This window comes from Yarrowia lipolytica, chromosome 1F, assembly GCF_001761485.1.
Source record: "Yarrowia lipolytica chromosome 1F, complete sequence".
Lineage (NCBI taxonomy): Eukaryota > Fungi > Ascomycota > Dipodascomycetes > Dipodascales > Yarrowia > Yarrowia lipolytica.
The window spans coordinates 931,672-943,743 of record NC_090775.1 but is presented as its reverse complement, the minus strand read 5'-3'; the positions used below and the strand labels follow the sequence as shown (position 1 = coordinate 943,743).

Genomic DNA, 12,072 nt, shown 5'->3' with positions numbered 1-12,072 from the left:
GTGCGAATTCCGTCTCTATAAACAGTCATCTGATGACACTATATAAACACTCATTTTACACCCACGCCTCATTCCTACAACTACAGCTATTAACCTCATCCCACCAACTACCCCTCTACTTGTAGACACTTGACTATCGACCTGCATAGGCTTTTGTTCCCGTGACCCTACAGGTTGCAGATGCACTATTTACGTCCAGATTAAATTCCGCCACCTGGTGTGTATACCTTGCTGAGACCTGGCACAGGACGATAGACATAGAGGTATAAGAGGGCAAGACTCGAAGCCACGACAACTTCTACAAACAAGCTGCAGCGATCCAGCATATCAACACAAACACGTCTCAGATCACTGTTGTCAGTCCAAATCACTCACCCACCACCACAGTATCATACATCCAACACATAGCTACGACGACACGATACTTTCATCTCCACCATGAAACAAGATCTGTACAAGGAATCTTCTCCACCGCCTTCCACGACCAAATCAAAAGGCCTGTATGTGATTGTGGCCGCTCTCGTCACTACAGCCATCTACCTGTTGTACTCCCAGGGTTACTCAAACACACATGGGGAGAAAGATATGCCTAGTGTCGTGCCCAATCTGGTACTCCCCGCTAACCCCTCAAGTGACCACTCATTTGCGGTAAAACACATCTATCACCACAACACCGAGGCCGACGCCAACCACGGACGCATGGACGTGTCTGGAGAGTGGGTTCGGGCCGCCCAGAAGGCTCAGCATCTCAACCTGGGCCAGGACACCCACCGCTACATGGCCTCAAACGCCAGAGACCCCTACACCAATCTGCCGCTCAAGTCGCGGACCCAGAAGGTGAAGCGATGGCGGCAGCGCGACCCAGATCACGTGGAATCTTACCTCGAAGCTGCGCGTCTCAACCCTCAGCTTTACGGCGCCATGGACTTTGACTGGGTAGAGGAGGACATTCTGGTGCCGGATGTCACCGACAGAGATACAGTCGTGTCGCTGGCCGTCATGGCGTCCAACGCGTACGTTGACGTGCCATTTACAGGTGACTGGACCAACGTGAGTTGGAAAGAAACTGGAGGCATTGGCTGGCAGAGTGATGGAGTGAGAGGTCACATTTTCGTGGACCAGACGCCCGGCTCGCCTCTTGTTGTTATTGCTCTTAAGGGCACATCGGCGGCCATTTTCGACTCTGGAGGAGACACCGTCATCAACGACAAGACGAACGACAACCTGTTGTTCTCGTGTTGTTGTGCGCGTGTCTCGTACTTGTGGAACACAGTGTGTGACTGCTACACCGGCGAGTCGTACACGTGTGACCAAGAGTGTCTAGAGAAGGAGCTTTATGCCGAGGACCGGTACTATCGAGCCGTTCTCGACATTTACCGCAATGTAACTCATCTGTACCCTCAGAAACAAATCTGGGTCACCGGACATTCCCTGGGAGGCGCTCTGAGTGCAATGTTGGGTCGTACCTATGGTATTCCTGCCGTTGGTTACGAGGCACCCGGAGAGCTGCTTCCCACCAAGCGACTGCATTTGCCCAGTCCTCCTGGTATTCCCTGGTCCCAGGAACACATCTGGCACTTTGGACACACGGCTGACCCCATCTTTATGGGCGTGTGTAACGGAGCATCGTCATCCTGTTCCATTGGAGGCTACGCCATGGAGACGTCTTGCCACTCGGGTCTCCAATGCATGTACGACGTGGTGACCGATAAAGGATGGCATCTGAGCATGGTCAACCACAGGATTCATACGGTGATTGACGAGGTGCTGCTAGCGTACAACGAAACAGCTGCATGCGTTCCTCCTCCCCCTTGTCAAGACTGTTTCAACTGGAACTTCGTGATGGGTAATGACAAGGACGACGACGATAAGGATAAGAAGAAGAAGAAGAAGACGAGCACGAGTAGTAGTGTGGTGTCCAAGACTAAGACATCGACCTCTTCTACCGTTGCTACTAACACGATGCCTTCGCTTCCTGATCCTACTTGTGTGGAGAGAAACTGGTATGGCAAGTGTATCCGGTATGATCCGGAGATTAAGCAGCAGTATGGTGATAGCCATACCGTGACCCATGTTACTATGGCTTAGCGTGCGTTTTCGTGTCACTCGCACGTGGCTGTGCTGGCTGCTTCGCCTGCCTTATCTTTGAATGCTTCTCGTTTTAGCATGTGGCACGGCACTAGTTTAGCGTCATGCATTAGCCACTGTGGCGACGGTGGAGAAGCACAAAACAGGGCACGGCGGTCAGGGGACGACGGTCACTTGTGCCTGGCATGGGGATATATTTATAATGTATTTATTGGAATAAGTGGTTGTGGGGTGTGCCCAACCATGTGAGCAAGAGACGCATCTTCGTGCGAGCAACCAAGTCTCGTCACTGTTCGTCACTGCGCAATCACGGCACAATTGTTATAAAGTCATGAGAAGAGACAGGAGAGATGCGATGGGATACCCTTAGCAACTGTTTAATTATGTTGAACTAAGAATGCGGTCTGAGATTATAAATGCTCATCTTTAAGAGGTGCAAACAAAGTTGAGTGTAGGGCTTTATTGGAGAGTGTGTATAAAGCGGGTCCGAGACGTGCACGATACGATGCTTGTACCGGTATTTGTGCGACTTATAACGAAATCTACATCTATAAGAGAACAGGTAATCGAGAAATATGGTCATTGTTTTTGTCTTTTTTCTGTTTTTGTGTTCCAGTTCGTGCTTTTTTCGCTGTTATGAGTGTTGTGTTCTTCTCAAAACGGCCTCTCTCCTCCTGATTGACAATTTGGACTGTGGCTTGCGTCATCTGGGGTAAGTAAATAATGCACAATGCCGAGGTCAACGTGCAGCTCCGGTATCGAAGTTGAGTGTAGATGTTTCGACTGGATAGCTGCGGCATAATTGGTGGCTTTACTCTCTCGTTGGCACCAAAAAAATTTCATCTTGTCGTGTATTCAATCCACCCCCTCTTTGTTATGGTGTTCCTGGCGAACTCAGTCACTTGAGAGTAAAAGGTTCGAGAAGTTTGACGTGCAGAGAAGGGTCCAGTGTGAGAGACTCGAAACAAGTGCAAGCAGGAGGGCACAGAAAGGGAACTATAGTTGGATATACAGGGGTATTTATAATACGGATAAACACGGCGAGGTGACGTGGCCAATGTCATAACTGAAAAAAGTGCTTATATAGAACGGAAGTACCTCCTCACACACCCTCCTTCCGGTATTCCCCTTTGGGCACAGTCACACGCATGGTCACATCATCGGCCTATAGAGTTCGCTTCATGCAACAAGCTGATCTGACTCAAGTCGACTTCACCCTATCTGCTCGCAAAATGTCGTATCCACTGGATGTCGGTCTGTCGACGTGTTCGGGTCCTCTCAACGAGTTCGACACGCCCTCGCCGCGCCTCTCACCCGCATCTTTCGCCGAAGATCGACGTGGACCCGGCTACAAAAGTAAAGGACCCCAGGAACCCCAACTGACTCACAAATGGCGTCACGACTACTCGGTGGTCTCGCTGGCCGCTAACGACAAGTTCATCTTTGCCGGCACCCAAAACTCGGACATCCAGGTCTTTGACGTGGAAACCTTTTCGCTAAAGACGTCTCTACAGGGCCATGAAGGATGTGTCTACGCCCTGTCCATCGCTACAGTGGCCGGAGACAGCTCCAAGCAATTCCTCGTGTCGGGAGGCTCCGATTCGCTCATTAAAATTTGGGACATTGTCGAACTGAAAGAGGTGTCGACCGTTTACTCGTCGTTTGATGTCGGTGACATCTTTTCTGTCGTGTATGATCCGGTCCATAATATGATATTCCTAGGAGCTCAGAACGCCTCTATTCAGTGGATTGAGCTCGGAAGCGACACGGGCAACAGTCAGACAGTTAATTCGGAAATCCTACGGCTTCCCAGCTACAGATTCGACCGATTTTTCGACTCAAGAGGACCAGGTGGAAAAACTGCGCCCCAGCAGCTGGAAAGAGACGACTACGTCAGCATTCACGGTCAGAAGCCCCATGAACACGCCCTCCTGCAAATTCCCTCGGAAAATGCTTACCAATACGCCCACAATGGCTATGTTTACTGCTTGGTTTGCGTTGAGAACTTTGTGTGGAAAGATAACGTGGTGGAGTGTGTTTTGATCTCTGGAGGAGGAGATGCGCATGTCAACTTTTGGTCGTGGTGCCCTCAAAAGAAGGATCTCGTCCTGATAGCATCTATCGACTGTGAAACGTCTGTTCAAACACTGTGTGTTTCGGATAGCATGTTGTACTGTGGCACTGATCATGGCGATGTCAAGATCTGGGATTTGGGCACTCTGCAGCTCATTCGACAAGACACCATTGGAACTTCACCTGTTGTGTCTCTATCCACTTCAGGAGACTGTGTATTCAAGGGTAGCGAAGGAGGTCTTCAACGGTGGTCTTTAAAGGGGGAGAGAACAGCTACCTGGCTTGCCCATGAAGGAACCGTACAAACGACTATTGTTCGAGAGCTCAAGGGTCGCACCTATCTCATTTCAGGCGGAAATGATGGTGTTGCCATCTGGGATATCACTGTGACTGACTCTGAGCATTCTCAACAAATTGCCAAGGCTCGTCAGAACTTTGGCTTCACCAATGACCGTCTGATTTCCACTCTGTTCGAGTTTGTGGCTTTCCGAACCGTTTCCAGTCATGGAATCGAGTACGGTTCCGATTCAAGACGTTGTGCTATCTTTCTGAGAGACCTGTTGCGAGACTTTGGAGCTCATTCGTCTCTGTTGGCTGTTCCTGATAAGAATCCCGTTGTTCTCGGTACTTTCAGCGCCAACAAGAGTGATCTCAAAGGAGCCAAGCCGAAGAGATTGCTGTTCTACGGTCATTACGATGTCATTCCTGCCCATGAAACTGACGGATGGGACACGTATCCCTACACAATTACACCTCTGGATGGATACCTATATGGACGAGGAGTCTCAGACAACAAGGGCCCTGTTCTGGCTACTATCTTTGCAGTGGCGGAGGCGTTTGCCAAGGGCGAACTGGGAGTCGATGTGGTGTTCCTGGTAGAAGGAGAGGAGGAGTGTGGATCCCCCGGGTTCGAAGACGTGATTGACAAGAACGACTCCATGATCGGAGACATTGATTACATTCTTCTGTGCAATTCGTATTGGCTCGACGATACCACACCTTGCATCAACTACGGTCTTCGAGGAGTTCTTCATGCCACCGTCGAAGTGTACTCTGACAATCCCGATTTGCATTCTGGTGTCGAAGGAGGAGCCACTCGAGAGCCCACTATTGATCTGATTCGTCTCCTGGCTCTTCTGACAACTCCCGAGGGTGATATCTGTCTCCCAGACTTTTACAAAAAGGTCAAGCCGCCCACCGAGTCTGAAGAGAAGCGGTTTGAGCATATCATCAAGACATCTCATAAGCCACTTACCAAGGCTTCTATCAGAGCTAAATGGGCTCTTCCGTCGCTTACAGTGCATCGTTTCAACGTCTCTGGACCCGGTAACTTGACCGTCATTCCCAAATCTGCCCAGGCTTCTGTTTCTCTGCGGATTGTGCCTGACCAGGACGCCGACGAAATCAAACAGATATTCACAGAGTACATGCAGGACAAGTTTGCTGAACACAAGTCGCCCAACCATCTCAAAATCTCTGTATTCCATCAGGCTGATCCCTGGATCGGAGACATCGATACTCCCGTTTGTCAGGTATTGAGATCAATTGTGACCGAGGTCTGGGGAGTAGAGCCCTTGCTGATCCGAGAAGGAGGCTCGATTCCCGTCATGCGGTTCCTAGAGAAGCGATTCAACGCATCTGCCATCCAGTTCCCCTGTGGCCAATCTTCAGACCATGCCCATCTTAACAACGAGAGACTGAGAATCATCAACCTGATTAATTTTAGACGCATTCTGATGGAGTTCTTCACCAAGATTCAGTAGTCAGTCGCTACCAATGCATTCAGAGGCTTTTCTACTACTCTTACTTGTGTCTCGGTATATAATAAAATGTATGATAGTTTTACAACTTCTGCAGCGCGATACGGGTGGTGCTGTACACTTACATCCCATCCCGTGCGCTTATACAGTCAAACTACAAGTATCCGCTCTCTATTGCTGTTCACCATGGCCTGCCATGCGTTCTTCCATCAATATAATATCCTTCAGTACATACCATTCCTGTAGCCACGAGCACTCATGAACGAGTTGTATACGTATCAGTCACGCGCAGCTCACCTCTGTAACTTGCCTTATAAACTCCCTACAAAGTATCCAAACGGTCCTCAATCTCCTGAGGAGTCAACTTTCTGTAACGAGGTCCGACGGCACCAGCCACACCCTCGAATCCAAGCAGATGGTCAGCGGGGTTGGAGACGATGGAAATCTCCACAGTGTCACCGTTCATCTCGCCCTCAATAGACTCTTTGAGAGTTAGCAGAGCAATGTGGATGGCATCCTCCAGCTCCAACTCCTCGTTCCATCGCTTCTCCAGGAAAGTCTTGGCAGAAGTAGAGCCTTTGCCGATGGCAGTGGCCTTCCAGGGGAAATACGACCCTGAGGGATCAACCTGGTACAGAGTGAAGCCGTTGTGCTCATCATGACCTGCCACAAGAAGTGACACTCCGTAGGGCCGCACTCCTCCAGACTGAGTGGCCTCCTGCACGATCTTGGCAATCTCCTGAACCAGCATTCGAGTGGGGGGGTACTCGTTATAAACTCGTTTGTAAGAGGTCTGGGCGACCTTTCTGGCTTTGTCGACCAGCACTCGGAAGTCGGGACCCATGCCAGCGTACACCATTCCGATGTCGGGTGTGATGAGCTCGATTTTCGAGTGCGAGTCTGAGTTGACTAGAGACGAAGCGCTTTTCTTTTCGGTAGCGAGCACAATGCCGTTGGATGCTTTAATACCGAGAGAGGTGACTCCCTGGTTGACAGCCGCAAGGGCGTATTCGATTTGTCCGAGCTTTCCACTGAGTTAGTACTGAAAGGAAAGGAGCTAAGGTCAGAGTGCCATAGACTCGGAAACAGCATCCGTCACGGAAACAGCGGGACGTGGGGAGTATGTGCGCCACAAGTCTTAGACTAGTGGAAGTATTGGTAGTCATGGAAGCATCAACCACTGAACTTCATCGCTGTGGCAATGCAGTGCTCAATGGTGACCATGGTATTGGATACCATCATCTCTGTCAGACAACGCCACCGATGACACTTCCCGATGTCAACGATATGCTGTCTGATGTTTCAACCCCTTTTGATCTCCATCTTCGTGTTCTATCGCCCGATTCGTCCTCGGTGGTTCCGTCTTGTGAACACTGTGAATCACTGTGAATGGTGACATTCTCAAGACATCAATTAACAGCAATCAAACTTCTCGGACGACAAACATTGATACCCAGAGTTGAATGGACAGTCCCAACAATACTGATGTAACCTGAATCACACACCCTGTGCCTCAACATGCCTTCCTATCGTTCTGTGGTCCTTAACCATCGTCGGGTAAGTCGTGTGTTGCTCAAATCGTCCGGTTTTTTTGCGCAATGACCTTCTGGTCCGTCACGTGTTCCCATACTCACCTGGGGGAAAATGTTGTCAGTGAAAACGAATATCTATCTGCTGCCATGGTGTAGATTGGTGATGGTGGAGACAAGGATGTTGCCACTGTGGTGATGAAGTTAGTTTGGAGTCACGTGCTGCTGGGAGGCGAATCTGTAGGGAAAGAGATATATATATATATATTAGGAGAAGTTTAGGTGATTGGTGGGGGATTTGGGAGAACGGATGGGTTTCTCATGTGGTAGAGTACGCCCGCTGATGGTTTCGATTCATCAAAGAAGTGCCATTTACTTTAGTGGCGGTATTTGAGGCGTTTGTACTGTGACATTACAACAAGTAAATCAATGTTTCTACTTGGAAGTTTAGTTAGATTTATACTTAGGATCACACAGGGCATGTGCAAGTATAGAAACGTTTCAAGTGTGAAAATGGACATATATAATACACATACTTGTACTACGCGACTGGTATTACAATTCAGTACACGCTATACAGCATCTGGTCTACAACTACTTGCATCTCTCCTCCCCAATTCCTTGATCCCAATACTGTTATGCTCATTAAATATATTATATATTAATACATCAGTCAACAATCGACTTCCAATCTACCGCTTGGACTTTCGGTCCCTCTGACGGTTATAAAATTTCCGCTGAGAAGCGTCCAGATCCTTTGCCAGCTGTCGTGGAGGCCGTTTGGCATGCATGAAGTTGCACATGTTGCCTCGCGAACACTCATTGGTGTCATGCTGGCGACAACACGACTCGGTGAAGTCGTTGACGGGACTTAGTTCGCACCAAACGGGCCGTCCGGCATACCACCGTGTGTTGAATAGGTCGCATGCCCTCTGAGCATCCTCCTGGTTCCGGAACCGCAGATATGTGTTTCCCGTGAGATGATCGTTGCCGTTTTCGCACACAATCATCTCCTCCAGGCGTCCCAGTTTGGCTGCCTCCATGTAAATGTCTTCGTAGAAGAGTGCAAAGTGCTTGTCGAGGTCCGCCTTGGTCATCTTCGATCCGTCCTCATTGAGAGGATCTGATTCGCCATTAGCTGGGTTTTGATACAGGTTCGAGCACAGCACTGTGTTGGAATAGGTGGGCTTGACGTGTTTTCGGGAACACTTTTCACCGTGACGGCACGCGCCGATTTTGTAATAAAATGAGCTGGGTTAGTATGTATGTAGTAGGGGGTTTGACGGTCTCGGGTTGAGAGTCGTCACAGGAGAACAGATGGGCTCAAGGAGTCAAGAACAAGCTAGCAACATATCAAAGTACGTCTCGTTTGCTTTTCCCACCTTGGCTTGCTGTGTCTATCCGTATCAACTTCTCTATGCATCACCAGTGCAACAACATGATGTAGTGGTCCTATCCAGCAGCTGACAACTGTCGTCTGTAGTGACATGTCTAGCGATAAGAAGTCATAGATAGACAGACAGTCTGTCTTCCAACACTTGGCTGGACTAACAACTATCACAGACACCAACAGGCCGCAAACATCTGCGTCTCTCACACACCATGTTCTCGACAACCACTCTGGTATGCATCACAAGCCGTCTAAACGAGCAAACGATCGGCCAAAACACCAACACCAGCCCGCGCGGGGGTTCAAAACACTCAAATAACTCCTTTCTGACACTCACCAGTTCACTTTGTCGTTTTCCGTTCCGTATATCGAAGCTAGGTGGCTGGCCATGTTGAACACGCGAATAATGTGTGGCGATAAAAGTTAGATTTGAGAAACCTGGCAGAGAGTATTAAGTAAGTTCCAAGTAATGTGCAGCTGGATGGAGTACGCACATACTGGGAGAGAGGGACTGAAAACGAAGGCGGTGAAGAGCCAGCCAAGGGGAAATATTGTACATGAGTAACTACATGAGTTATATCATCCACTTTTGAGTCTTCCAACGTCAATTTCCTACCCATCCAGCCGGCCCATTACTTGATGCGAACGTCACATGACCATGCATGAAAAATGGCTGCTGGCATGCAAGCATGTCACGAAATCCTCGATCTAAAAAAGACGAACTTTCACAGTTCAGAACGACATGGGAGTGAGTATGCCGGGGAGAAGGGAGGTGGAATGTAAACGTCCATCCTCGCGACTCCTTGACTGTTGCTGTTACAGCGATCAGATAGGATCTGTATCAAGTGGCTAAGGGAAGAGACCTTGTTCAACCTCTCATTGTTACCTTGGGGAACAGATCGCCACTGGAATAAACACTTCATCAACAATCAATGTGTGTCAGAACGAGAGTCTCTACCAAAACTGTTATTGTTTAATTGTCACCAATGCCAGATCAGAGCAGCCAATGGTCAATATGAAGTGTCTTTTGTTTGGACTCATTATCGTACAGTGTTTTGTCTTCTACAATCCGTGATGCCCTCCTAAAGACTACTTCAGGTGGTGGGCCATCTTGCCCATGACCTTGAATACTAAAAGACACCATCTTTGAACTCATATCATGCAACCCTTCGTTACTCGAATACGAAACGTGATATGTCGTTGTGCTATACTGGATATTCTTAACAGTTTGCTTGCCTCCAGAGATCTTGGATTCTGAAGGTCATGGCCTACTTCGATTGCATAACACCGTTTTTGCCAGACTGCACAATCACAGTGACCCGTCGCAGGCTCCTCTTCATCGCTATTTGCCCTAACTCCGCTGTCTTACTGTTCATGCGTTAACACAGAATGACGGAGGGTCCATCCCCACTCGCCGGGATCTGGTTAAAGACAAACAAAACGGCTTAACCACTTCCCAGCTCTTCGATGCCACTCAGGACAATGCCGATTTTGACTGGAAAAACTGCCCCGTGAGCAAAAAGTCGCTCCAACAACCTATCGTCAGCGACTACAAGGGCCGATTGTACAACAAAGATGCGGTTCTCGAGTGGCTACTGGACAAGGACGAGTCGTCTGTGGCTGCCCAAGTCATCCCCCACATCCAGAGTGTCAAAGACATTGTTGAACTGCACTTTGAAACCTCCAAGGACGGAGATTGGATCTGCCCTTTGTCTCAACGGGAAGTCAAGGCTCTCACCTACCGGTTTGTCTACGTGGCAGAGTCAGGCTGGGTGTACTCGGAATCCGCCATCAAGGAGTTCAAAGAATGTCCCCAGACAAGTGTCCCATTTTCGGACAAGAACCTCGTACTTATCAATCCCATCAGAGAAGAGGATAAGCTGGCTGCCAAGGCGAGATTGGATAGGTTGACTGAAGAAGGACTTACACATGGCCTTAGGAAGATCAAGAAGGACAAGAAGGACAAGAAGGACAAGAAGAAGAAGGAATACAAGGTGGTGAAGCCATAACGATGGTTGTAAACATACAGTAGCCATGGACCTATAGATTATTTATACACATCTAATTACGAATAAGAGTTCATTAAGTACATACTTGTGCGATACTGTGTTGTCTACAATCTACGATCACTAACAATGCGTCTACAAGTACCGAATGCACTCAGTGGGGTGTTATCCGCTCTTGACCTACGACCGCTCCCTTCCGATAGGTTACTCAAATATTCAGTGGTGACTATGTACAATAATTTACTGCTGCTCGGCAGCGGCGGCAGCGGCAGCAGCCTCGGCCTTTTCCTTCTCGATTCGGAGCTTCTCCTGCTCGGCCTTGGTCATGGTCTCGTGCAGAAGAGGGAAGGTGAAGTACTTGCCGTCTTCTCGGGTCTTGTGGTTTGTGTAAGACTGCATGATGAATCCACCGAGGGTGAAGGCTGGGTTAGTAACGGAACCGGTTGTTATGGTCCAATATCGGCAGGAGTCACGAACGACAACAGGCAATAGGAGGTTTGGCAGCAAAAGATTGATGTACAAAGGCGAAATTCTTAGGTCTGAACGCAGAACTAACATACCACGGGAGTTGGGTCATCGGGATGTCAGTGGCGGGAGTGCTGCACAGTCAACAGGAAGAAGGCATCAATGATAGTAGTAGCGACGATGACAATATTGGCATGCCTACATCATGACTGTCGTAGTCAGTGGGGCCTGTTACCGCAGCTGTCACGACAGCCTGTCCCCCCGCCTGTCTTACAACCATGCCCATCACTTCCCTCGTATGGTCCGATTCTGCATGCATCAAAATGTGGCTGAAAATAAAACGGCAACACGGACGAGTGTGGTAATAGAGGCAAAACACGTCATATATCCTTTCAAAGACCACAGATGTTCTTCTGTCTCTTGGTCACACCGCCCATGCCACGTTCCACCTCTGCTCCTTCTTTCGGTCCCACTTTTGCCTCCTCCAAAATGGGCTCATTAGCCACATCTGTCATCCAATGAAAACGTCTCGAAAAACCCCGTTTCGATACTCACCCGAAACACCAAGAATAGACAGAACGGTCAGTCGATGGAACACGTCCATCGACACGATATACCAAGCTCGCTTAGCAGCCATTGTGTGTTTTTGGTTGGAACTGGAATGGGGTGGTGGTGAGGAAGAGGTCAAGCCTAACTTTGGAAGCACACTACTAAGCTTAGCGTTGCACATATAAATTTTTCTTGCTTATGTAAGGCAGTGT

At 48.9% G+C, this 12,072-nt stretch overlaps 6 protein-coding genes across 6 annotated transcripts; 3 read left to right on the top strand and 3 right to left on the bottom strand.

Annotated features, from left to right (window-relative positions):
• Nucleotides 1–438: 438 nt before the first annotated feature.
• On the top strand, nt 439–2,088 carry YALI1_F09433g (uncharacterized protein; the record flags this gene model as incomplete). The annotated part of the gene is made up of 1 exon (XM_505075.4): nt 439–2,088. One exon carries the CDS (start codon nt 439–441, stop codon nt 2,086–2,088), a length of 1,650 nt encoding a protein of 549 aa, XP_505075.2.
• Nucleotides 2,089–3,236: 1,148 nt separating this feature from the next.
• YALI1_F09405g (uncharacterized protein) lies at nt 3,237–5,924 on the top strand (the record flags this gene model as incomplete). The annotated part of the gene is made up of 1 exon (XM_505074.3): nt 3,237–5,924. One exon carries the CDS (start codon nt 3,237–3,239, stop codon nt 5,922–5,924), a length of 2,688 nt encoding a protein of 895 aa, XP_505074.2.
• A 319-nt stretch (nt 5,925–6,243) lies between these two features.
• YALI1_F09361g (uncharacterized protein) lies at nt 6,244–7,602 on the bottom strand (the record flags this gene model as incomplete). The annotated part of the gene is made up of 2 exons (XM_505073.3): nt 6,244–6,952; nt 7,556–7,602. 2 exons carry the CDS (start codon nt 7,600–7,602, stop codon nt 6,244–6,246), a joined length of 756 nt encoding a protein of 251 aa, XP_505073.1.
• Nucleotides 7,603–8,142: 540 nt separating this feature from the next.
• Nucleotides 8,143–9,230, bottom strand: YALI1_F09345g (uncharacterized protein; the record flags this gene model as incomplete). The annotated part of the gene is made up of 2 exons (XM_505072.3): nt 8,143–8,701; nt 9,178–9,230. The coding sequence occupies 2 exons, from the start codon at nt 9,228–9,230 to the stop codon at nt 8,143–8,145; spliced, it is 612 nt and encodes a 203-aa protein (XP_505072.1).
• Nucleotides 9,231–9,582: 352 nt separating this feature from the next.
• On the top strand, nt 9,583–10,849 carry YALI1_F09335g (uncharacterized protein; the record flags this gene model as incomplete). The annotated part of the gene is made up of 2 exons (XM_505071.3): nt 9,583–9,588; nt 10,229–10,849. 2 exons carry the CDS (start codon nt 9,583–9,585, stop codon nt 10,847–10,849), a joined length of 627 nt encoding a protein of 208 aa, XP_505071.3.
• A 237-nt stretch (nt 10,850–11,086) lies between these two features.
• YALI1_F09317g (uncharacterized protein) lies at nt 11,087–12,041 on the bottom strand (the record flags this gene model as incomplete). The annotated part of the gene is made up of 2 exons (XM_002143070.3): nt 11,087–11,268; nt 11,867–12,041. The coding sequence occupies 2 exons, from the start codon at nt 12,039–12,041 to the stop codon at nt 11,087–11,089; spliced, it is 357 nt and encodes a 118-aa protein (XP_002143106.3).
• Nucleotides 12,042–12,072: the final 31 nt, after the last annotated feature.